Source organism: Tursiops truncatus, chromosome 16 (assembly GCF_011762595.2).
Source record: "Tursiops truncatus isolate mTurTru1 chromosome 16, mTurTru1.mat.Y, whole genome shotgun sequence".
NCBI lineage: Eukaryota > Metazoa > Chordata > Mammalia > Artiodactyla > Delphinidae > Tursiops > Tursiops truncatus.
This window is the reverse complement of record NC_047049.1, coordinates 25220767-25248099: the sequence shown is the minus strand read 5'-3', so window position 1 is coordinate 25248099 and position 27333 is coordinate 25220767. Positions and strand designations below refer to the sequence as shown.

The following is a 27333-nucleotide window of genomic DNA, read 5'->3' as shown; positions in this document are numbered from 1 at the left end:
TTAACAAGTGTACTGACTGTACCTATAATGGAAAAGAGAGGTCAAAATCTAGAATTTAAAATAAAAGCAAATGCCAAAACTGACTCTGGCCTCTCATTTAAAGGACAATAACTCTAGTAATAAAAGGCTTTCTAACAGCTTTAGAAGACCAGAGTTCAATCATGACACTGAAAGGAGAATGCATTTTTCCTTGCATTACACATCCTAGGGCACCTGTATCTTCCCAAATATATTCCCCTGAATATACATAAACAATAACTGTTTTATTTACAGAATTCTAAATAAACAAGTTGAGGTATATACTTTATTGAGGTATAATTTACTTAAAGTGAAATTCACCCATCTTAAGTGCGAAGTTTGGTGAGTTTTGGCAATTGTATACACTCATGTAACAACTACCCCAATCAACCCAAAATATTCCCTCATGTCCTTCTGCGATACCCGTCCCAACCCATGGCCCCAGACTACCGCTGATCTATGCTTTCTGTCACTAGAGCTTTCAGATAAATGGAATCAAACACCATGTAGTCTGTGTCTGGTCATTTTTCTTAGCACAATACTTCTGAGGCTCATTCATGTTGTTAGATGTATCAAAAATTAGCTCTGACTTCCCTGGTGGCACAGTGGTTGGGAGTCCACCTGCCAATGCAGGGGGCACGGGTTCGAGCCCTGGTCCAGGGGGATCCCGCATGCCACAGAGCAGCTCGGCCCATGCGCACCACAGCTGCTGAGCCTGCGCTCTGGAGCCCACGGGCCACAACTGTTAAGCCCGTGAGCCATGAATGCTGCGGCCCGCGTGCCTGGAGCCCGTGCTCTACAACAAGAGAAGCCACTACAATGAGAGGCTCACACACTGCAGCAAAAAGTGGCCCCCGCTCTCCCCAGCTGCAGAGAGCCCGTGCGCAGCAGCAAAGACCCAAGACAGACAGACAGACAGACAGACATAAATAAATAAATTTGTTTTTAAAAAAATTTGTTCTTTTATTCCTGAGTAGTATTCCATTGCATGGATATACCACAATTTGTTTACCCATTCAGTTAATGCATATTTTGAGTTGTTCCCAGTTTTTGGCTATTGTAAATAATAATGCTATGAACACTCATGTACAAATCTGTGGGTATACGCTTTCATTTCTCTTGGAGTAAATACCTAGAAGTGGACTCATTAGTTCATTAGTAAGTATATGTTTAACTTTAAAAGACATTGCCAAAATGTTTTTTTATTTTGCATTCTCATGCAAAATGCATGAGAATTCCAGTTGCTCCACATGTCAGTGTTTTTAATTTTAGTCATTCTAGTGGGTCTGCAGTGATATATCACTGTAGTTTTAATCTGTATTTCCCTAATGACTAATAATGTAGAGCATCTTTTCAAGTGCTTATTGGCCATGTCTTTTTGTGTGAAGAACCATTTATAAACCGGTTTGTCTCATTATCGTGTTATAAGAATTCTTCATATATTTTGGATAAAGTAAGTCCTCTATCAGATACATATGTACTGAGAATATTTTCTCCCAGTCTATGGCTTGCCCTTTCATTTTCCTAACGTTGTCTTTCAAAAAGCAGAGGGTTTTAAAAAAATTTTGATGAAGCTCAATTTATCAATTTTGTCTTCCACGTTTTAATTTTTTTACGTATTTTTTCTGAGAAGTCTTTACCTAATTCACAAACATTTTCACCTACACTTTACTTTTAACTTTTATATTTAAGTCTATGATCCTTTTTGTGGTATTTTTTATATACGGTTGAGGCAAAGGTTGAGGTTCATTTTTTTCTATATGAATGTTTAGTTGTTTCAGCACATCTGTTACAAAGACTAACCTTTTGCCATTGAATTACCATAGCCTCATTACCGAAAATCAATTGACTATATATGTGTGGGTCTACAAATTCCCTATTAGGTTTCATGATCTATATATATCTATCCTTACACTAATACCACACTATCTTGATTACCACAGGTTTACATAAGGCTCAAGTATAATTTTTGATGATTTAACTCTATTAACAATCCTTTCCCATTACTATTAGGGAAATATTTTATAGATATCAAAATATCACACATACCAAAATTCTGAATATACGAATTCTTTTCATCCCAAAGTAGAAGATTTATCCATTTATTTCTAAAGGTAGCAAAGGAAAATAAAAGCTAACCCATTTCATATATATGATCCATGCATTTCAAATGCACTTGTTCATTACCTATTCAGGCAGTATAAGAACTGCCCCATGGGCCCCTAGAAATAAATCTAAAAGAATATCTCAGGCCTTATGGTGTCCTCTGACTTATACAGAGCCCTTTCTAAATAACCAATTCTAGCATATGTTTTACCATAGGGGAGAAAGTAGTACTAATTTTGATTGCATCTAGAAATATAGTTCTTCTTAAATCTATAAACCAGCTTTATAAACAACCACTTGTACAAGCCTGACAAATATTACCAGCATCCATGATAATACTTATCATAAAAATTGTTTAACAAAAACTGCAAATTTGTAGCCAGTGCTGGAAGGAAAGAAAACATACAAACCTGAAGAAGCAGTCCTCTCATAATTTTCACATTTAAAGAAACCTTAAAATTCTAGTGATGTCATGAGAGGTCTAAAAATAATACAGAATTATTTATACCCATGGCTGTTCTCTTTACCCAATAATGAGGTTTTAAAATAGCAGTAAAATGGGCCAATTTTATTCTGCTCATAATCAATACATGATTAGATTAAAATAAATTCTAAACACGAGGCTATGAAACTATTTCAAAATTTCTATTAGAAAAAAAATTAAGAGCTTCAAGAAAATAAAAATTTAAATTGCACTGTATTCTTAAAGACTTATTTTTGAGGGAATCTATGTCCTATGTGATCAAAGGGAATGTCTCTCTAAAATTAACCAGGTCTAGTTATGCTTGAAGGCTAGAAATGAGAGAATTAACAGTATGCAGCTATTAACTGACATGTCACCTATTATAGTGGTCACAAAAAGAATATCAATAATAATTCAGACTCTGAAACATAAGAGAAAATAATATAAAGACAACAATAAAACCTAACACAGAACTATTTTATATTGCAAAATAAAGAGGAATAGGGGATTCCACTTGAAATTATTTTTTGTCTACACTGCCCAGAAAGAAAACAAAATCACTGGCTGCTTTTCAATCTTTCACACCACTTTCTAAAGGTACAAATTATTTTAAAATGCATTTGAATTTTTAAACTTCATGCATTTCTATGTAAAATTCTTTGGTAAGATACTACTGCTTGCTTCCAATCTTCAAACACACTTTCTACTGAAAAACAAAATGAGTTTACCACAGGGTAAACAGGGTGCTTGTATCTCACTAAATTTCTATTAAGATCATCCATCCTCAATGCAGTCTTTCAAAATAGCAACAGTAACTTTACAGCAGATTACATGTGAAACACTAACAATGTAAACTTTCAGCTGAATTTCTTTCAATCTCTCACCCCCCCATCTCCACTCTCAGACTGGTAGCACTGCTTATTAATCTCCCAATTCACTCAGATGACTAGAACATCTCTTCACTGAGAAAAATGAGGAGAAAAGAATAATAAACTCACTTACCCTTCCTTAGACATTCTCAAAGATCTACTTCCTCTGGAAGAGAATACAGGATCAACAAACAAGCTTCACTGATCTCTAGAGAACTGTAGCTCATTTGTTAAAGCACAGAGAACTCAGGCCCTGAGAGGCCCAACAAATTTGGGCATGATGCCGAACCCTAACCAGGCAATATCTCAGAGACCAATATCCTCAGCTTTAAATACTTGAAAACCAAAGAATAATAGGAAAAAATTGGAGAGCAGGAAAAATAACTAATGGTCTGAACTGTGTAAGACTGGCCAGTTTAGGAAGGAGACAATCCAAATGGTAAGTTCCCGTAAGAGACAGGAATCGTTACTGGCAAACACACAGAAAAAGCAAATTTACCCCCTAATGAGGCCCGCCAACAGTACGCAAACAATGTGAGTTTCACAGAACGGAGCAGCCCTAGTCAGTCCAAATCATTTAGTTTACTCTGGGAGAAAAAAACAAACAAACAAACAAAAAACCAACATAATACTATGTTTTAATTATCAGTTTAGTTATTTCCTCCCCTTAGAAAATGAACAATGTTAACTACAAGAGAAGGAAGTATTTATGTGCCGATCATATTACAGGAGGAACCTAAAGTATTTCCACACTGTGGTCTTTTTTTCTGATCATTAACTGCTTTTAAGGAAAACATCTGTGTTCACATATATTTTACCCAAACGTCTGAAAATTTCAGCCCATGTGAAAAGAAATTTACAGATCTTTGGCATGTGGGGGATATACCCAGAACATTCTAAAAGTTAATTCCAAATCTTAGAGCAAGCTGAAGCTCGAAAGAAAAACATCTGCAACATTCCTGCCTCCTGACCAATATAATGCATAGGGATTATGCAACATGGGAAGAAATAAACAAGTGTGTGCTAACGTCTAAGAACACTGATATGGCAAATAAATCCATCTATTGATGATTCAAATTAAAAATAAAATATATATACCTTAAAGAAATACTAGTTGAATTTAAATTTTAACTTTAAAAAACTTTATCTTTAAATAGTATCTAAATATCTTACCAAAAGGTTTCTATTAGTTACTAAAATGTTTAAATAGTCACCAAGTAACTAAAAGCACTACTAAATACTATAAATTCAAACTAAAATTATTTTCAGTGTATTTAGAAAAACAGTATGGTGTAATGGAAACAGAACGAGCACCAGAGCAACTAGGTTTGAATTCAGCTTTCTGGCTGAATAAGTTAATTAACCTAAGCCTGAGATTTTTCATCTATAGAAGACAGATAACATCTGGTAGGGTTGTTGTCTGTCATTGGTAAGCACTCAAAGAACTATTGTAACTTGGGGGGTTGGGGTACAGGGAAAGCAACTCGACTGTCAAGCATTATCTCACCAAAATATCCCTTGAGAAATACATTTTAAAAATCCAATTCTCAAATTATACATGAATAAGAACTTTCACTATCCTCAAACCAAATTCCACAAATACAAGAATACAAACTGAATATGGAAAAATGATCTAATCCCTGAGAGTGCCAAATTCCCATGGCTTCCCTGTATTTCCAGCTTGTGGCATCACAGCTCAGTGTGGTAGAAATAAATGTAATTACTATTTTAAGACTTTACTACTTGTAAAGAGAAAGGAAAACAAAAATCTCACTTGAACGGAGGGTATGCACACTTATATGAGCTTCCTGCGCAAAAGAGACTGCACTGCCTAGCTATTTCAAACTCATATATTTAAGAAATATTTACTAAATATCTACTTGCCAGTGCCTGGTACCAGTAATACAGAAACAAACATGACAGTCCTTGATTTTAAGGAGTTCCAAGTCTAATGGAGGAGACCCACTCAAAATCTGTGAAAAAGTCGTGTGTAACTGTAGTATCAGAGATATGCACAACAGAGAGGTGCATCTATATTCTCCTCAGTCTTAACTGAAAGACAGGATGCCCAACTTGTTGCTGTTAAACTGACACTGTGCTAAGCACTTTATATATTTATTATCTCATTTAATCTTCAAATAACTCTATGAGGTAGAAATTATTCCAATTTCATAGATGACAAAACAAAGTTCACAGCAGTTAAATACTGTGATTCTAAAGAAATTAAACAAAATAATCCAAAATGTTAACCCAAGGCCCAGGTTCCTAACCACCACACTAAAAAGATTAGCAGGTGTTAATCAGACTAAGAGGAAAAGAGGGGTGGAGATCATTCCAACAGAAGAGAAACTATGAATGAAAAGCAGAGTGACACAGACATTATGATGTGTGGAAAAAACCCAGATTCAATTCAGAGTTGATGGAATACAGAGTTTGAGGAAGGGAGCTGCTCAAGATGAAAGTGCAAAGGAAAGGATTAGTCCTCACAGGGCCTTCAATGCTATATTAATGGGCTTAGAATTTATCCCATAGCATGCTGGATGTGATGCCACTAAAGGTCTTAAGCAGAGTGATAAACAGGATTAACAAAACAGATCTGAAGAGGACAAGGCTAAAGGCAGGGAGACCTAATGGGGGTTACCTTTGTAAACCACAACAGTGATGACCAGAGCCTGTACTAGCACCATCAGGAATGAAAAGAACAGGTCAGAATCTAGAAAGATTAGGAGGCTGTATTAAAGTGCACACGTGTGCATGTGTGTTTAAATGTATTGAAAGGGGACTAGTAGAATGATCTCCAAACTACTGACAGTGTTCATCTGTGACAAAGAGGTGAAAGGGTAAATGAAGGGGAATGTTCATATTTTACTCTACATATTTCTGTATTTCTGAATATTGCACAGTAAGAATTTATTTGTGTATTACCTAAATAATTTCAAACACTTTAAAAAAATAAATAAGAGATTAAAATTTGGGATTGATGATTGTATTACTCTCCATTTCTTGGATCTATGGTAGTTACATTCAGAGATGGTTTGTCTTCCTAACGGGAAGAGTAACAATTACAATTCTCTTTTAAAAAGCTTTGAAAAGGAAGTGGTTGGAAATAGAGCCAGGAAACTTCAGGTGTTTTTGATTCTTAAACCAAGTTATTAAGATTTAAATGTTTAATATATAACTGGAAATACAAAAAGTAACAGAGCATATTTGAAAAAAGATTCCAAAATGAAATTCTGAAGAAACTAAAAAATAATAAAAACTAAAATTAAAAATGTGATGAATACAAAAAATCTACAAACAATAAATGCTGGAGAGGGTGTGGAGAAAAGGCAACCCTCTTGCACTGTTGGTGGGAATGTAAATTGATACAGCCACTATGGAGAACAGTATGGAGGTTCCTTAAAACATTAAAAATAGAACTACCATATGACCCAGCAACCCCACTACTGGGCATATACCCTGAGAAAACCATAATTCAAAAAGAGTCAGGTAGGGCTTCCCTGGTTGCGCAGTGGTTGAGAGTCCGCCTGCCGATTCAGAGGACACGGGTTCGTGCCCTGGTCTGGGAAGATCCCACATGCCGCGGAGCGGCTGGGCCCGTGAGCCATGGCCGCTGAGCCTGCGCGTCCGGAGCCTGTGCTCCGCAACGGGAGAGGCCACAACAGTGAGAGGCCCGCGTACCCTGGTCCGGGAAGATCCCACATGCTGCGGAACAACTAAGCCCATGCACCGCAACTACTGAGCCTGTGCACCTAGAGCCTGTGCTCCCAACAAGACAAGCCACCACAATGAGAAGCCAGCACACTGCAACGAAGAGTAACCCCCACTTGGCGGCAACCAGAGAAAGCCCACGCACAGCAACGAAGACCCAATGCAGCCAAAAATAAAAATAAATTAAATAAATTTTAAAAATTAAAAAAAATAAAACAGGTAGCTAGTGGGAAGCAGCCACATAGCACAGAGAGATCAGCTCGGTGCGTTGTGACCACCTAGAGGGGTGGGATAGGGAGGGTGGGAGGGAGGGAGGGAGACGCAAGAGGGAGGGGATATGGGGATACATGTATACGTATAGCTGATTCACTTTGTTATACAGCAGAAACTAACACAACAATGTAAAGCAATTATACTCCAATGAAGATGTTAAAAAAAACTGTGATGAACAGATTCCGGTCAGACCCAACCAAAATGAGAATTAGTGAACTGGAAGGTAGGTCAGGAAAAACCTTCCAGAATGTAACATGGAGAGAAATAAGGATGGAAAATACAAAAGAAAGGATATGAGAAGAGAGGAACACAGTGCCAAAGTCTAACATATGCTTATTAGAGTTCAGTAGGAGAGGAGAAAGAGAATAGAGCAAGTACAAAAATGAAAAGATAATGGCTGAGAATTTATAAACCACTTAAACACAAGCATAGAATCAAAAACTCCAATGACTCCCAAGCATAATAAATAAAAAGAAATCCAAAGTTTATTACCTACCAATTTTGGGAGGAATATTAGTGAGAGTGACATTTCTGATAGGCCTTTTGCATATTTTTGACCCTTGAAAAAGGAGGGTGTTGGGGCACCAAACCCCAGAGTCGAAAATCCACATATAACTCTGCAGTCAGCCCTCTATTTCCTTGGTTCTGCAAACTAGGAATAGAGAGGGACCTCAAATGAGGGATAGAAAAGAACTTCCTCACATGGAAACAACCTAAATGCCCATCAACAGCTGAATGGATAAAGAAGATGTAGTATGTATATACAATGGAATATTACTCAGCTATAAAAAGGTATGAAATTGGGTCATTTGTAGAGATGTGGATGGACCTAGAGACGGTCATACATTGTGAAGTAAGTCAGAAAGAGAAAAATATCATATATTAATGCATATATGTAGAACCTGAAAAAATTGGTATAGACGATCTTATTTACAAAGCAGAAACAGAGAACAAACATATGGATACCAAGGGGGGAGAGGGGGTGGGATGAACTGGGAGATTGGGATTGACATATATACCCTACTGATACTATGTATAAAATAGATAACTAATGAGAACCTACTGTATAGCACAGGGAACTCTACTCAGCACTCTGGTGACCTAAATGGGAAGGAAATCCAAAAAAGGGGGGATATGTGTATATGTATAGCTGACTCACTTTGCTGTACAGTAGAAACTAACACAACATTGTAAAGCAACTATACTCCAATAAAAATTTTAAAAAGTAAAGAACAGAACTTCCTCAACCTGATAAAGGGCAGCTATGAAAACCCTGCAGCTACCATCAAACTTAATCATTAAAGACTGCAACCTTGGGACTTCCCTGGTGGCACAGTGGTTAAGAATCCACCTGCCAATGCAGGGGACACAGGTTCAATCCCTGGTTCGGGAAGATCCCACATGCCGCGGAGCAACTAAGCCCATGCACCTCAACTACTGAGCCTGAGCTCTAGAGTCCGTGAGCCACAACTACTGAGCCCACGTGCCAGAACTACTGAGCCTGTGCTCTAGAGGCCGTGAGCCACAACTACTGAGCCTGCGTGTTGCAACTAATGAAGCCCGCAGGCCTACAGCCCGTGCTCCACAACAAGAGAAGGCACCACAATGAGAAGCCCGTGCACTGCAATGAAGAGTAGCCCCCGCTCGCTGCAATTAGATAAAGGCCACGTGCAGCAACAAAGACACAACGCAGCCAAAAAAAAAAAAAAAAAAAGAAGAAGACTGCAACCTTTCTTCCCAAGATGAGGCAAAAGAAAAGGATGTCCACTCTCATGAGTTTTATTTAGCACGGTACTGGACATTCTAGTCAAGGCAATCAGGCAAGAAAAGGGGTTTCCAAACTAGAGAAGAAGAAGTAAAACTATCCTTATTTGCAGATGACATGATCTTATATATAGAAATCCCTAAAGAATACACACACACACACACACACACACACACACACACAATTAGAGCTAATAAATCTGGCAAAGTTGCAGGATATGAGATCAATATGCAAAAACCAGTTGTATTTCCATAAACTAGCAATGTACAATCCAAAAATAAAATTAAGAAAACAATTCCATTTACTATAGCACCAAAAATCATAGACTAATTAGAAATGAACTGAACAAAAGTAGTGTTAAGACTTATATACTGATAACTACAAAAACTGTTGAAAGTGATTAAAGAAGGTCTAAACAAATGTAAAGACATCCCATGTACATCAATCGGAACACTTGATATTGTTGAGATGATGATACTCCTCAAACTGATATATAGAGTCAATGCACTCCCTATCGAAATCCCAGTTGGCTTTTTCACAGAAATTGACAAGCTGATCCTAAAATTCTTATGTACATAGAAGGTCCCCAGAATAGTCAAAACAATTTTGAAAAGGAAGGAAAAACTAACTGTAGGACTTACATCACAATTTCAAAACTTAATACAAAACTGTAGCAATTAAGACTGTGTAGTACTGACATGAGGACAAACAGACCAATGGAATACAATGGGGAGGCCAGAAAGAAACATATATCTCTGGCTAACTGATTTCTGACAAGAGTACCAGATAATTTAATGTGGAAACAATACTCTTTCAGCAGAGCTAAGATAACTGGATATTCACGTGCAAAAGAATGAATTTAAACCCCTATCTTGCACCATATACAAAAATTAACTCAAAATGTATCCAAAACCTAAATATAAAACATAAAACTATAAAACTCTTAAAGGAAAATATAGGTGTAAATCTTTGTGACCGTAGGTTAAGCAATGATTTCTTAAACATGATGACAAAAGCACAAGCAACAAAAACCATAGATAAATTGGACTTCATCAGTATTAAAAAACATTTGTCCTTCAAATGACATAACCAAGAACGTGAAAAGACAACCCACAGAATGGGAGAAAATGTCTGAAAATCATATACCAGACAAAGGTTTAGTATCTAGAAAACATGAAGAACTTATACAACTCAATAATAAAAAAAAAATCAATTAAGAAATGGGCAAAGGATCTGAAGAGATATTTCTCGAAAGACGATATACAAATGGCCAATAAGAGCATAAAAAGATGCTCAACATCATTAATCATAAGGGAAATGCACATCAAAATCACAATGAGATACCACCACACACACACTAGGATGGCTATAGTAATTTTTAAAACCCACTAACAATAACAAGTGTTATTTTGAAGGGTGTAGAGAAATTGGAAGCCACAAACATTGCTGAAGGGAATGAAACAGATGCATTTGCACTGGAAAACAGTTTGATAATGTTTCAGTAAGTTAAAGTTACCATATGACCCAGCAAATTCTACTGCTAGATATATAATCCCCAACACTGAAAACATGTCCACACAAAATGTATACACAAATGTTTGAAGGAGCACTACTCATACCAGTCAAAATGTGGAAACAATCCAAATATTAAGCAACAGATGAACAGATAAACAAAATGTGGTATATTCAGACAATGTAATATTATTCAGCCATTAAAGGAATTAAGTATTGGCTCATGCTACAATACGGATGATCCCTGAAAACATTAAGTGAAAGAGATAGAAAGAAAAAAAGCCACATATTTTATGATTCAATTTATATGAAATGTCCAGAATAGACAATTCCATAGAGACAGAAAGTAGATCAGTGGCTGTCAGGGATTGAGGAGAGAAGGGAATGGGGAGTAACTAATAATGAGTGTGGGGTTTCTTTTTGGAGTGAAGAAAATGTTCTGGAATTAGATAGTGGTGATGGTTACATAACTCTCGATATACTAAACCCCACTGAATTGTATATTCAATAGTGTTCCTTTTTCCGAGTTATATTTCATTGTGTGGATGTACTGCATTTTATTTACGCATTCATCCACTAAAGGATATTTGGGTTGTCCCTTGTTTGAGGCAATTATAGACTGATATACTATAAACATTATTCATGTACAGTTTTTTGTGTGAGCATAAAGTTTTCCTTTACCTAGGGCAAGTATCTAGGAGTAAGATCTCTGGGTCATTGGCTAAGGGTCTCTAACTTTACAAGAAATTACCAAACTGTTTGGCAGAGTAGCTGCAGCAATGTATCAGAGCTCCAATTGCTCCACATCCTTGACAGCACTTGCTATCTCCAGTATTTTTTATTTCAGCCACTGTAATAGGCATATACAATGTGGTTTTAATTTGTATTCCCTAATGGCTAGTGATGTTACAAATATGCGTGTATGCCACCCATATATCCTCTGTAAGTGACATGTCAGTCTTTTGCCCATTTCTTCATTGGGTTGTTTTCATATTATTGAATTTTAAAAGTTCTTCATTTATTCTGAATACAAGTTCTTTATCAGATATGTGATTTACAAATATTTTCTCAGTCTGTAGCTAAAAACTGAAAAAAGCCCAAAGGTCCATTAACAGAAAATGAATCAACAAACTGTGGTATAATGATACAATGGAATGCCAGATAGTAATAAAAAGAACAAATTACTGATATACACAAAAACATGGATGAATCTCTCAGACATTACACTGAATAAAAGAAGCCATATCCAAAAGAATCCTTGAGGGAGTTCCCTGGTGGCCGAGTGGTTAGGATTAGGGGCCGTCACTGCCATGGCCCAGGTTCAATCCCTGGTCAGGGAACTGAGATCCCTCAGGCTGCCTGGCGCAGCAAAGCAAAGCAACACACGCGCGCGCGCGCGCACACACACACACACACACACACACACACACACACACACACACTCCTTAAAGGTGAAATACACTATCTAAATATGATTAACATTTCCTCAGCCTGAGTTTCTTACTGCAGGATTTCATTAAATCAAAGATCTGCTATCATTTATTCTTTCTCTTCCTTGATGCCACCACCACCGCTACTTCCTGCTTCATTTTACTCTTAGGTATACTGCTTTGGGAAGAAGCACAGAGGGAACGGTAGCAGAGAAACAAATTGAGCATGTTTTAGGATCCAGCATCTTCTTTTGAACAATAAAGTTTAGAGAATTTGTATTCCATAAGTAGTATCACTGATCATTATAAAGCGTACTTGTATCTAGAACAGACAAAACCTATGATGTAAGAAAAGGTATGTCACTGAGAGAATTTTTTAAATTCAACTTTTTATGTTGAGATAATTGTAGATTCACATGCAGTAGTAAGAAATAATACAGAGAGATTCCCTACACTCTTCACCCAGTTTCCCCTCAGTGGGAACATCTTGCATAAACATAGTACAATATCACAATATCACAACCAGGAAACTGACCTTGACACAATCCACCAACCAGATTTCACCAGTTTTACATGCACTCATTTGTGTGTGTGTAGACTCATGTAATCACCACTCGAGTCAAGATACAAAACAGTTCCATCACGAGGATTCCTTGTACAACTTTTTATAGCTACACCCACCTCCCACCACCCAAGCCAATCCCTAACCCCTGGCAACCACTACTCTTTTCCCAATCTCCATAATTTTGTCATTTCAGGAATGTTAGAGACACGGAATCATACAGTAAGTAACCTTTTGAGATTTGCCTTATTAACTCAGCATAGTTTACCTGACCTGTATTAAAGTTGTGTGTATCAATAGTTAATTCGTTTTTATTGCTGAAGAGTATTCCATCGATCAAATGTTTTGGGTCAAAATAAGTAAAAATTTTAAATCTTACCAATTCCTGAATCCCCATTTGTCATTCCTTAGGAATATGAAACTCTAACCAAAGCATTAGAATGATACACTAACAAAAAAATTTAGTACAGTTCTGATACTCTAGCTCACTTTTTAAAACATTCTTTTTTAAAAAAATTTATTTATTTTATTTATTTATTTTTGGCTGCGCTTGGTCTTCATTGCTGCGCACAGGCTTTCTCTAGTTGTGGCGAGTGGGGGCTACTCTTCGCTGCGGTGTGTGGGCTTCTCATTACCGTGGCTTCTCTTGTTGTGGAGCACGGGCTCTCGGCACATGGGCTTCAGTAGTTGTGGCACGCGGACTCTAGAGCGCAGGCTCAGCAGCTGTGGCACATGGGCTTAGCTGCTCCACAGCCTGTGGGATCTTCCCGGACCAAGGCTTGAACCCGTGTCCCCTGCATTGGCAGGCGGATTCTTAACCACTGTGCCACCAGGGAAGCCCCTCACTCTTATTCTGACAAGATGTATGTACATTATTTAAGGATGGCTCCTTGGCATTCCTGAGGACCTGTATTTCCATGTGATTTTCAATTTATAATATGGCTACTGAAATGTTAACAATTTATCCATTTGAATATTTGAAACCATACTGAAATGGCAGGTTAATTCGGCTTGATTGATGACACAACTAAAAAGCTGAATGACATTCATGTGATATCGATAAGTGGTTGACAAAAAAATTAAAATTTATCAACCTGTAATCTTTGCATAAAACCTGATACCTACTTTTAATTTGAGGTTAAAAAAAAAAACATTTCTACTTCTACTAATGTGCCAAGCTATAGGTACTAAAAAATAATTTTATATAGGCATGCAAATTCCTTTTTATTACTTAAACATATATAATAAACTTATTTTGATTGGAGAATTATTATTCAACAGATTTAAATAAATACTGGTATGAAGGCCAAAATTTCAATTTAAAAAAATAATTTCAGATAAATATATAAAGAACTTTAAAGACAAAGTAACTGCAGTGTCTTTCAAAATAAGGCAAGGGAGGGTGGGATGAATTGGGAGATTGGGATTGACATATATACACTACTATGTATAAAATAGATAACTAATGAGAACCTACTGTATAGCACAGGGAACTCTGTGGTGACCTAAATGGGAAGGAAATCCGAAAAAGAGGCGATATACGTATACATATAGCTGATTCACTTTGTTGCTGTACAGTAGAAACTAACACAACATTGTAAAGCAACTATACTCCAATAAAAATTAATTTAAAAAAATTAAAATAAAAAAATAAGGCAAAAGACTGGATAACCAAAAATTCACAAGCCCGATTACTTACCAAATTTCAGTTCAACATGATAAAAACCACTGATAAATTCATAAGCTGTGTTCATAAAGAAAGAGCAAATTCACTTACAAAAATTCTTTCGTACTGTAATCATCGAAACTTTAAAAGGATAAAACCAAATACCTGACTTCAGCATCCTGGACACTGTCAACAGGGAGAGCAAACGAAAATTCTAATTGTTCCATTCCTGGATATGGTAGATACAAACTGTGATCTGTACTCATCACTATCAGATTTTAAACAGGATACTATTTAAGAGGTAAGTGTCTAACCTGCCTCCTTCAAGCGACGGTAACATATGAGCAGCTCAGCCTGTCTCTGACCATACACCAAAATATATTCCAAAGAAGGGTTTGGCCTGATGATTAGCTCCAGCCTAGAAGACTCAACAATCATAATAAGGAAATGGAAGAAGAACAAGTCATACATTCTGAAGGCCAGTTTCTTAATAGTGACACATGACCATTATTTCCATATTGAAACTTGGAAGACCAATATTAAGCAAGAAAAAAAGCTAGAAGTTAGATATTTATTTACTTAATTAAAAATATTTAGCTTCTTCTAAAAGGGAATTCTAAAGCATCACATACAATGTACAGTTATGATAAATGATCATCACAGCCTGCCTAATTTAACCAATGATAAATTAGCAACCCCAATAAATGTCTTTAATAAAAAGCCCTGAAATAGAACATTCTACAAATTGACTTAACTAGAAAACTAAAACAAATTTCTTTTAAATGCTTTCTATTTAAAAATTTTAATTAACAAAAGCAAACACTTGCAAGAGTTCAAGAACCTAATTTTTTATATTAAAAGGAAATTCTGCAATATGCTACAGCATGGATGAACCTTGAAGACATCATGCTAAGTGAAACAAGCCAGTCACAAGAAGACCAATACTGTATGATTCCTTTTATATGAGGTACTTAGGGTGGCCAAAATCATCAAGACAGAAAGATAATGGTGATTAGTTGCCAGGGACTGGGGTGAGAGGAGAATGGAAAGTTATTGCTCAGTAGGTGTAAGGTTTCAATTTTACAAAATGAAAAGAGTTGTGGGGATGGACAGTGGTGATAACTACACAACAATGTGAATGTATTTAATACCACTGAACTGTATACTTAAAAACAGTTAAGATGGCAAATTTTATGGTATGTGTACTTTATTAAAATTCTATTTTAGTAAAAAAAAAAGGGGGGAAATAGGGGAAAAAATAGAAAAAGGGGGGGGAGTTTTAAATGACTTAAGAATTCAAACCCTTCAAGATGCTTTTTCTATTCTTTCTATTGTTTCAGATTCCACTCTACTATATGAAGAATGTAGGGTACAGAGCCTGTCCAGAATCTTCCAGGAAGTATCATTCTAAATGAGTCAGAAGTGCTCTCAGGCTGTGAAATATTAAATACAATTAGGACACTTGATGTTTCCTAGATGATCTCTCTTCATTGCATAATTCTAGCCCTTGTTTCCACTGATAAATACATTACATCACAACCAAACGTATACTTCATGAATATAAAGACTGAGCAAATAATTGAACAGAAAGTATAAAACACCTCTATATTTTATCTCTTCCAAATGCATGTTTTATGTGTTTTATTTATACATACACACATAAACACTCTGTTTTATATTTTAATTCCCACGCACATCTAGCAACACGTCTCACACGCTGCAGGGGATCATTGGTACCCACTGATTGATTCTGAGTCTTCATATCTTAATGGGAACCTGAAATGTTTTTACTCTTTCAGGGTTTAAGAAAAAACAGCAGCCTAACATCTAGAAATGCTACATAGCCAGCAGATGTTTCTGCTTAATAGGGTTAAATCAATTTGTTATGGAATACTTTGTTTCCTTCATATAAACACATTCACCAGAGAACTGCCAAGAAGGTGAAATCACAACCTGCTGGGCCAGTGACTGAGAGTTTATTCAGTAAATGCTCAGCTTGTTTTCACTTGTGGATCAGTTGATTAAAGACTCTTATATGCAGTGTGTAACATAAACTCCCAAGTAAGCAATTACTAATTAGCAATTATTAAGTTCAAAGCAACAAACATTTATTGAGCATAGAATTTTTAAAGCTAGAAGAAGACTTAAAGATCTTCCTCTTTAATCTCATCATCTTATAGCTAAAGAAACCACCACCCAGGGAGGCTAACTGGTCTCCCCAGGATCACAACAAAACCTGAACCCAGCTCTTCCAACTCTGACTCCAACTGTTTACTTCTTTTCCATTGCTTAGAACAAATTTCAGAGACAGCATTATAAGCTTATATTTTGTCATCTTCACTATGTTCCTAGGTCCAATGTATCATAAATATACAATGTATTTGATTCCTAGACATTTACATTTTTAAAGTAGATCACTTGTGTACATTTCTTTTTGATCTTGATTATTAAAATTATGTACAAATATTCAATATAAGTGTTTTGGTTCCTTGAAGTATACTACTAATATAAATATGGCTTATTTTTCTTTCTGGTAGATTTGTACCACCAAGTGATCAAAATAGAAAACTTATGGGGGCCTAAAACAAGGTAAATGGGTACTGCCTACAGTGGGATGGACTGGAGATTCCACCTTGCCAAGACAGAGATTTCCTGTCAGCTCCTGTGCTTAATTTAGGTCATACTGAGCTAAGGACTATGTAAAATATAAATATGCATTAAATGAAACTGACAAGAAAGGACAGTTTATATTGCATGAAGCTGTTGTTCAACAAATACTGGATGGTAAGAGAACATAAAACCCCTCTGACCAAACCGAACCAAGAATGTAGAAGAAATGGGTGTTCCCAATGAACATAACAAGCAAACAGAAAAAGCAGAATACAAGACTTGGAATTTTGAAAAGGCAGTACCCATGTTTTAAACTCAGAGTACAAAAATCAGCACATTTTGTGAGATTCAGGATTCATCCTTTGCATCCTTCTAAGAATGTGACACCAGCTGGCAGGCAGGTGTGTTTTTCACCTAAAAGTGATAAAAGTTTGTGTATATCATAAATTAAATGATTTGAATACAAACCTTTTTGCTTTTGGAAGTCAGTTTTTAATTTTTCATCTTGAACTCTCTCCTGATATGTTTCCAAAATTTTATTCTTTAGTACAAGTAGTATTTACAACGTTTGTTTTTACATTAACTTTTTTCTTAATGTAAACATTAATGAATTGGAAAAAATGCTACCTAGTGACCTACCATCAGGGAAATATCACCAACCTACTTTAAAAACCAACTATTGATGTAATAATTAACTTTCAAAATATTCAATATCAAGTAACTATTTTCTTCAAAATATTAATGCTTACTGAAGCACTAAAATGTTACCTAATTCTGACCTAGCTTTCCTACACAGAGAAGAATGGAATCGGAATTATTTTTTTGTCTGCGTACAAGAACTTATCTGTATAAACTAGTTTAACCATCCCAGAACAGATGAGTAATGATGAGTTGTTGTAGACTTCCTGGAGTTCCTATGCAACGTTTCTGCACTACCAGTACACCAGCATTTCCACTTTTCCTGGCTTTCCCAGGACAGAGGCAGAGACAGTTCTACTAGGGCCCAGATCTTTCTATCCTACAGGTATAAACTTCTAATTTCTGTCTAAAACCAAATGATTCCTAACTGCACTATCTACTTCCAAGTATCTCAGCCACTTAAGATTCAGGTAGCCATTAAGATTTAGAAGCAGCCATTTAACTGAATCTATTAAAACTGGCAAATGAATTGAAAATACTTACTTTTTAAACTTTTAAAGGAAAAATGATTTAGAGAAAATATTAAAGCCTTAAATCAATATAAGAAAACACTGCTAAGACCCAGAATTATCCACATTCAATCTAATACAGTAATCAGCAGGCACAATTCTAAAACTATTTAAAAACTATAATCAGTTCGTGGCAAATGGAAATTAAAAACTGCATTATTGAGAGGACAGACAGCAGAAGCAAGAAGAACTACGATCTTTCAGCCTGTGGAACAAACACCACGTTCACAGAAAGACAGACAAGATGAAAAGGCAGAGGGCTATGTACCAGATGAAGGAACAAGATAAAACCCCAGAAATACAACTAAATGAAGTGGAGATAGGCAACTTTCCAGAAAAAGAATTCAGAATAATGATAGTGAAGATGATCCAGGACCTCGGAAAAAGAATGGAAGCAAAGATGGAGAAGATGCAAGAAATGTTTAACAAAGACCTAGAAGAATTAAAGAACAAACAGAAATGAAAAATACAATAACTGAAATGAAAAATACACTAGAAGGAATCAATAGCAGAATAACTGAGGCAGAAGAACGGATAAGTGACCTAGAAGACAGAATGGTGGAATTCACTGCTGCAGAACAGACTAAAGAAAAAAGAATGAAAAAAAATGAAGACAGTCTAAGAGACCCCGGGACAACATTAAACGCAACAACATTTGCATTATAGGGGTCCCAGAAGGAGAAGAGAGAGAGAGAAAGGACCGGAGAAAATATTTGAAGAGATTATAGTTGAAAACTTCCCTAACATGAAAAAAGGAAATAGCCACCCAAGTCCAGGAAGTGCAGAGAGTCCCATACAGGATAAACCCAAGGAGAAACATGCTGAGACACAGAGTAAGCAAACTGGAAAAAATTAAAGACAAAGAAAAATTATTGAAAGCAGCAAGGGAAAAACCACAAATAACATACAAGGGAACTCCCATAAGGTTAACAGCTGATTTCTCAGCAGAAACTCTACAAGCCAGAAGAGAGTGTCATGACACATTTAAAGTCATGAAAGGGAAGAAGCTACAACCAAGATTACTCTACCCTTCAAAGATCTCATTCAGATTCAATGGAGAAATCAAAAGCTTTACAGACAAGCAAAAGCTAAGAGAATTCAGCATTACCAAACCAGCTCTACAACAAATGCTAAAGGAACTTCTCTAAGTAGGAAACACAAGAGAAGAAAAGGACCTACAAACACAAACCCAAAACAATTAAGAAAATGTTAACAGGAACATACATATTGATAATTACCTTAAATGTGAATGGATTAAATGCTCCAACCAAAAGACACAGGCTCGCTAAATGGATACAAAAACAAGACCCATACATATGCTGTCTACAAGAGACCCACTTCAGACCTAGGGACACATACAGACTGAAAGTGAGGGGATGGAAAAGATATACCATGCAAATATAAGTCAAAAGAAAGCTGCAGTAGCAATACTCATATCAGATAAAATATACTTTAAAATAAAGAATGTTACAATAGACAAGGAAGGACACTACATAATAATCAAAGGATCAATCCAAGAAGAAGATATAACAATTATAAATATATATGCACCCAACATAGGAACATAAGGCGACTGCTAACAGCTACAAAGGAGGAAATCGACAGTAACACAATAATACTGGAGAACTTTAACACCTCATTTACACCAATGGACAGATCATCCAAACAGAAAATTAATAAGGAAACACAAGCTTTAAATGACACAATAGACCAGGTAGATTGAATTGATATTCATAGGACATTCCATCCAAAAACAGCAGATTACACTTTCTTCTCAAGTGAGCATGGAACATTCTCCAGGATACATCACATCTTGGGTCACAAATCAAGCCTCAGTAAATTTAAGAAAATTGAAATCATATCAAGCACTTTTCTGACCACAACGCTATGAGATTAGAAATCAATTACAGGGGAAAAAAACGTAAAAAACACAAACACATGGAGGCTAAACAATACGTTACTAAATAACCAAGAGATCACTGAAGAAATCAAAGAGGAAATCAAAAAATACCTAGAGACAAATTACAATGAAAACATGACAATCCAAAATGTATGGGATGCAGCAAAAGCACTTCTAAGAGGGAAGTTTATAGTTATACAAGCCTACCTCAAGAAACAAGAAAAATCTCAAATAAACAATCTAACCTTACATCTAAAGGAACTAGAGAACGAAGAACAAAAAAACCCCAAAGTTAGCAGAAGGAAAGAAATCATAAAGACCACAGCAGAAATAAATGAAATAGAAACAAAGAAAACAATAACAAAGATCAATAAAAATAAAAGCTAGTTCTTTGAGAAGATAAACAAAATTGATAAACCATTAGCCAGACTCATCAAGAAAAAGAGGGAGAGGACTCAAATCAATAAAATTAGAAATGAAAAAGGAGAAGTTACAACAGACACCGAAGAAATACAAAGCATCCTAAGAGACTACTACAAGCAACTCTATGCCAATAAAATGGACAACCTGAAAGAAACTGACAAATTTGTAGAAGGTATAACCTTCCAAGACTGAACCAAGAAGAAATAGAAAATATGAACAGACCAATCACAAGTAATGAAATTGAAACTGTGATTAAAAATCTTCCAACAAACAGAAGTCCAGGACCAGATGGCTTCACAGGTGAATTCTATCAAACACTTAGAGAAGAGCTAACACCCATCCTTCTCAAACTCTTCCAAAAATTGTGGAGGAAGGAACACTCCGAAACTCATTCTATGAGGTCACCATCACCCTGATACCAGAACCAGACAAAGATACTACAAAAAAAGAAAATTACACACCAATATCACTGATGAATATACATGCAAAAATCCTCAACAAAATACTAGGGAACAGAATCCAACAACACACTAAAAGGATCATACACCATGATCAAGTGGGATTTATCCCAGGGATGCAAGGATTCTTCAATATATGCAAATCAATCAATGTGATACACCATATTAACAAACTGAAGAATAAAAACCATACGATCATCTCAATAGGTGCAGAAAAAGCTTTTGACAAAATTCAACACCATTTATGATAAAAACTCTCCAGAAAGTGGGCATAGAGGGAACCTACCTCAACATAATAAAGGCCATATACAACAAACCCATAGCAAACATCATTCTCCATGGTGAAAAACTGAAAGCATTTCCTCTAAGATCAGGAACAAGACAAGGATGTCCACTCTCGTCACTATTATTCAACATAGTTTTGGAAGTCCTAGCCACGGCGATCAGAGAAGAAAAAGAAATAAAAGGAATACAAACTGGAAAAGAAGTAAAACTGTCACTGCGTGCAGATGACATGATACTATACATAGAGAATCCTAAAGATGCCACCAGAAAACTACTAGAGCTAATCAATGAATTCGGTAAAGTTGCAGGATACAAAATTAATGCACAGAAAGCTCTTGCATTCCTATACACTAATGATGAAAAATCTGAAAGAGAAATTAAGGAAACACTCCCATTTACCACTGCAACCAAAAGAATACAATACCTAGGAATAAACCTACCTAAGGAGACAAAAGACCTGTATGCAGAAAACTATAAGACACTGATGAAAGAAATTAAAGATGATACCAACAGATGGAGAGATATACCATGTTCTTGGATTGGAAGAATCAATATTGTGAAAATTACTATACTACCCAAAGCAATCTACAGATTCAATGCAATCCCTATCAAATTACCAATGGCATTTTTTACAGAACTATAACAAAAAATCTTAAAATTTGTATGTAGACACAAAAGACCCCAAATAACCAAAGCAGTCTTGAGGGAAAAACATGAATCTGGAGGAATCAGACTCCCTGACTTCAGACTACACTACAAAGCCACAGTAATCAAGACAATATGGTCCTAGCACAAAAGCAGAAATATAGATCAATGGAACAGGATAGAAAGCCCAGAGATAAACCCATGCACCTATGGTCAACTAGTCTATGACAAAGGAGGCCAGGATATACAATGGAGAAAAGACAGTCTCTTCAATAAGTGGTGCTGGGAGAACTGGACAGCTACATGTAAAAGAATGAAATTAGAATACTCCCTAACACCATACACAAAAATAAACTCAAAATGGATTAGAGACCTAAATATAAGACCGGACACTATAAAACTCTTAGAGGAAAACAAAGGAAGAACACCCTTTGACATAAATCACAATAAGATCTTTTATGATCCACCTCCTAGAGTAATGAAAATAAAACCAAAAATAAACAAATGGGACCTAATGAAACTTAAAAGCTTTAGCACAACAAAAGAAACTACAAACAAGACAAAAAGACAACCCTCAGAACGGGAGAAAATATTTGCAAACGAATCAATGGACAAAAGATTAATCTCTAAAATATATAAACAGCTCATGCAGCTCAATATTAAAAAAACAAACAATCCAATCCAAAAATGGGCACAAGACCTGAACATTTTCCAAAGAAGACATACAGATGGTCAAGAAGCACATGAAAAGCTACTCAACATCACTAATTATTAGAGAAATGCAAATCAAAACTACAATGAGGTATCACCTCACACCAGTTAGAATAAGCACTATCAGAAAATCTACAAACAACAAATGCTAGAGAGGGTGTGGAGAAAAGGGAACCCTCTTGCACTGTTGGTGCGAATGTAAATTGATACAGCCACTATGAAGAACAGTATGGAGGTTCCTTAAAAAACTAAAAATAGAATTACCATATGACCCAGCAATCCCACTACTGGGCATATACCATGAGAAAACCATAATCCAAAAAGACACATGTACCCCAATGTTCACTGCAGCACTATTTACAATAGCCAGGACATAGAAGCAACCTAAATGCCCATCGAAAGATGAATGGATAAAGAAGATGTGGTACATATATACAATGGAACATTACTCAGCCATAAAAAGGAACAAAACTGTGTCATTTGTAGAGACGTGGATGGATCTAGAGTCTGTCATACAGAGTGAATTAAGTCAGAAAGAGAAAAACAAATATCGTATATTAACGCATATATGTGGAACCTAGAAAAATGGTACAGATGAACCGGTTTGCAGGGCAGAAACTGAGACACAGATGTAGAGAACAAATGTATGGACACCAACGGGGGGAAGAGGAGGGGGGGTGTGATGAATTGGGAGATAGGGATTGACATATACACACTAATATGTATAAAATGGATAACTCATAAGAACCTGCTGTATAAAAAAATAAAATGAAATTCAAAAATTAAAAAAAAAAGATAGTGCCTGTTTCCCCATATCTATACTAATACCTAACCTTCTGAATCTTTGACATTGTGATAAATTAAAAATATATCTCATTTTAAAACAAAAAAAACAGAAAAAAACAAACTGATTAATAACTTACGCACAATTTTCTAGCAGCTGAAGACTTTCTGCTCTTAAGGACTTGTTTTAGTAGATATAAGAAGCAGTAAGAATTTTTTTTTAAAAAGCACCAACAGTGTGGTTGTAAAATTCTGGCAATAAAATTCTGGACTTTGGACTGGGTTTGAACCATGAACCAGCTATGTGATCTAGGGTAAATTGCCTAACCACTCTGCACGTTAATTTCATCATCTGTAAAATGAAGATATTATACGCCCACTTTATAGAGCTGTTTTGAGGATTAAATAGACAAAATACTTACCGATGATAAGCTTCTCGTCGATACTTTTTCAGGAAATGTTTATCCATGTTAGCAGGCATATCTGCTGCATTTTGTAACCGATCACTCCAGGAAGTTGTCATTTTATTTTATTTGTATGCTCTCAATTCTAGAAAAGAAAATCAGTAATTTAGTAGATTAACATCTGTATATTGAAATCAGATTTTTTTTTAAATTAGTAAAACTCTATCTTGCAAATTGTCTGATACAACTATTTAAATATATTGAATGTGGAAATATACTGAAAAATTAAACTAACACTTCTAAACTATGTAAATTTAGGAAAATAATTTCATATAGTAATTTCTATCCAGAAAGATCATATATAACACTTTCAAATAATTAAGCATGATTGCCAGTAATAATTTACTTTAATTCTAGATTCTAGAAAAGGGGCTGAGACCACAGACATGTGAAAATATATAATTTTCAGTTAATGTATGTTCAAAATATGTAAAGTAAGCAACTTTTTAATTCTGATAAACATACTAAACTCAATCAATGGTAGTACAAATATGTATGAGTATTTGACTTCTAATTATATTATGCTTTTATATTTTTCAATGACAAATTATCTTGCAGCTAGTATTACAGACTGAACTAGAAGAAGAAATAAACTAAAACATTTCATCTCATTAGAATAAACATCTAAAACGAGGTGAGCAGGTGTCTTTACTGTATTTTTACTATAGGCACTGTTACAGGTTTCACTTCTATTTTTGCAGTTTTCATCTGCAGCTTTAAATAAGGATGAAAAATAACCTTTTAGAGTTAAGAAGTTTATTCACATTTTATTAAAATACCAATGTTTGTAAAAACATCCTCATTCTAACTTATTTCCAATTTTGAAAATGCTAACATTGTTTATCACATTATGGCAATTTTAAAGTAAGCTATCTTTGTAGCTTTTTAAAATAATAATTTACTGAGGTGAAATTCACATAAGAAAACAAACCATTTTAAAGTAAGTCAGTGGCATTTAGTATGTTCATAATATAGTGCAACCACCACCTCTATCTAGTTCCAAAATACTTCTGTCACTCCAAAGTAAAACCCTTTACCCATTAAGCAGTTTCTCCCCATTCTCCCCACCCCACGGCCACCCCAATCCCACTTCTGCCTCTTCGAGTTTATCTATTCTGGATATTTCATATAAATAGAATCATATATAATGTGAGTTTTTGTATCTGGCTTCTTTCATTTAGCATGTTTTCTAGTTTCATCCATGTTCTACCATGTTTCAGATACTTCCTTCCTTTCTATGGCTGAATAATAAATATTCCACTGTGTGCATGTACCACAATTTGTTTATCTCTTCATCCGCTGACAGACATTTGGACTATTTCCACCTTTTGGCTACTGTGAATAGTACTGCTATAAACATGTATGAACAATGTATTTACTTGAGTACCAGTTTTCAATTCTTTTGGATATATATTTAGGTCTGTAATGTTTCTGAAATAATCAAGATTTCCAAACACTGTTTAGATAACAAAAGTACTGGTACTTGCAAAAGACTCCAGTTAAGGGACTTCCCTGGCAGTCCAATGGTTAAGACTCCGTGCTTCCACTGCAGGGGGCACAGATGCGATCCCTGGTAGCGGAACTAGGACCCCACATAACTTAAGACAAGTTATTTGCTAGGCTACTATAACTGAATCTAGATACGCTATGGGATTTTTTAATTTTAAAAAATTAATGTGGCAAATCCAGACTACTTTGTGGACCAAAAAAGGGTGAAATTTTGAAAAGTAAAGAATTACAATGGAACTTCAATGGTTTTCGGTGGGGGGAGGAGTGGAGGTTGAGGGAAGGACCAGGACTATATCTTACATAAGTTTAAATAAGACTCAGAAATGAAATTTGTACTCTATGACGAATTAAATCAGAATGGTCATGCTATTAAAGAAAAACGTTAACTTGAGCTCTACTGCAATTATAGTCCATATAGTAAAGTGTAAGAAATAAATTTTGTTTATTTACTGTTAAGGCCTTCAGTGAACTCCAACTTTTAAAAAACCTCTAATAGTATTCACAAAAGTCTACCTCTTTTTATTTTTAAGAAGTTAAGGAGGGATTCCCTGGTGGCACAGTGGTTAAGAATTGGCCCGCCAATACAGAGGAAGCGGGTTAGATCCCTGGTCTGGGAAGATCCCACATGCTGCGGACCAACTAAGCTCGTGTGTCACAACTACTGAGCCTGCACTCTAGAGCCCGCAAGCCACAACTACTGAGCCGGTGTGTCACGACTACCGAAGCCTACACGCCTGGAGCCCGTGCTCCACAAGAAGAGAAGCCACCACAATGAGAAGCCCGCACACCGCAACGAAGAGTAGCCCCCACTCGACGCAACTAGAGAAAGCCCATGCACAGCAACGAAGATTCAACACGGCCATAAATAAAAAAAATTAAAAAAAAAAAAAGGACTTCCCTGGGGGCGCAATGGTTAAGAATCTGCCTGCCACTACAGGGAACACGGGTTTGAGCCCTGGTCTGGGAAGATCCCACATGCCACAAAGCAACTAAGCCCATGTGCCACAACTATTGAGCCTGCGCTCTAGAGCCTGTGAGCCACAACTACTGAGCTCGCATGCCACAGCTAGTGAAGCCCACACGCCTGGAGCCCAAATTGGAAAAAATTAAAGACAAGAAAAATTATTGAAAGCAGCAAGGGAAAAACCACAAATAACATACAAGGGAACTCCCATAAGGTTAACAGCTGATTTCTCAGCAGAAACTCTACAAGCCAGAAGAGAGTGTCATGACATATTTAAAGTCATGGAAGGGAAGAAGCTACAACCAAGATTACTCTACCCTTCAAGGATCTCATTCAGATTCAATGGAGAAATCAAAAGCTTTACAGACAAGCAAAAGCTAAGAGAATTCAGCATTACCAAACCAGCTCTACAACAAATGCTAAAGGAACTTCTCTAAGTAGGAAACACAAGAGAAGAAAAGGACCTACAAACACAAACCCAAAACAATTAAGAAAATGTTAACAGGAATATACATATCGATAATTACCTTAAATGTGAATGGATTAAATGCTCCAACCAAAAGACACAGGCTCGCTAAATGGATACAAAAACAAGATCCATACATATGCTGTCTACAAGAGACCCACTTCAGACCTAGGGACACATACAGACTGAAAGTGAGGGGATGGAAAAAGATATACCATGCAAATGGAAATCAAAAGAAAGCTGCAGTAGCAATACTCATATCAGATAAAATATACTTTAAAATAAAGAATGTTACAACAGACAAGGAAGGACACTACATAATGATCAAGGGATCAATCCAAGAAGAAGATATAACAATTATAAATATATATGCACCCAACATAGAAACACCTCAATACATAAGGCAACTGCTAACAGCTGCAAAGGAGGAAATCGACAGTAACACAATAATACTGGAGGACTTTAACACCTCATTTACACCAATGGACAGATCATCCAAACAGAAAATTAATAAGGAAACACAAGCTTTAAA

General features: G+C 36.0%; 1 protein-coding gene across 4 annotated transcripts in view; it reads right to left on the bottom strand.

The window, feature by feature from the left end:
• NT5C2 (5'-nucleotidase, cytosolic II) overlaps window positions 1–27333 on the bottom strand; it is a 103498-nt gene that overhangs the window by 53133 nt on the left and 23032 nt on the right. For 3 of the 4 annotated variants that reach the window (XM_019939916.3, XM_073794002.1, XM_019939919.3), the window contains exon 2: window positions 23821–23947. In XM_019939916.3, the coding sequence (XP_019795475.1) occupies window positions 23821–23921 (101 nt within the window). In that variant the 5' untranslated portion in view covers window positions 23922–23947. Of the gene's footprint in view, window positions 1–14540; window positions 14647–23820; window positions 23948–27333 lie in introns of those variants that run through there. The other variant, XM_073794001.1, reaches the window with a different exon arrangement.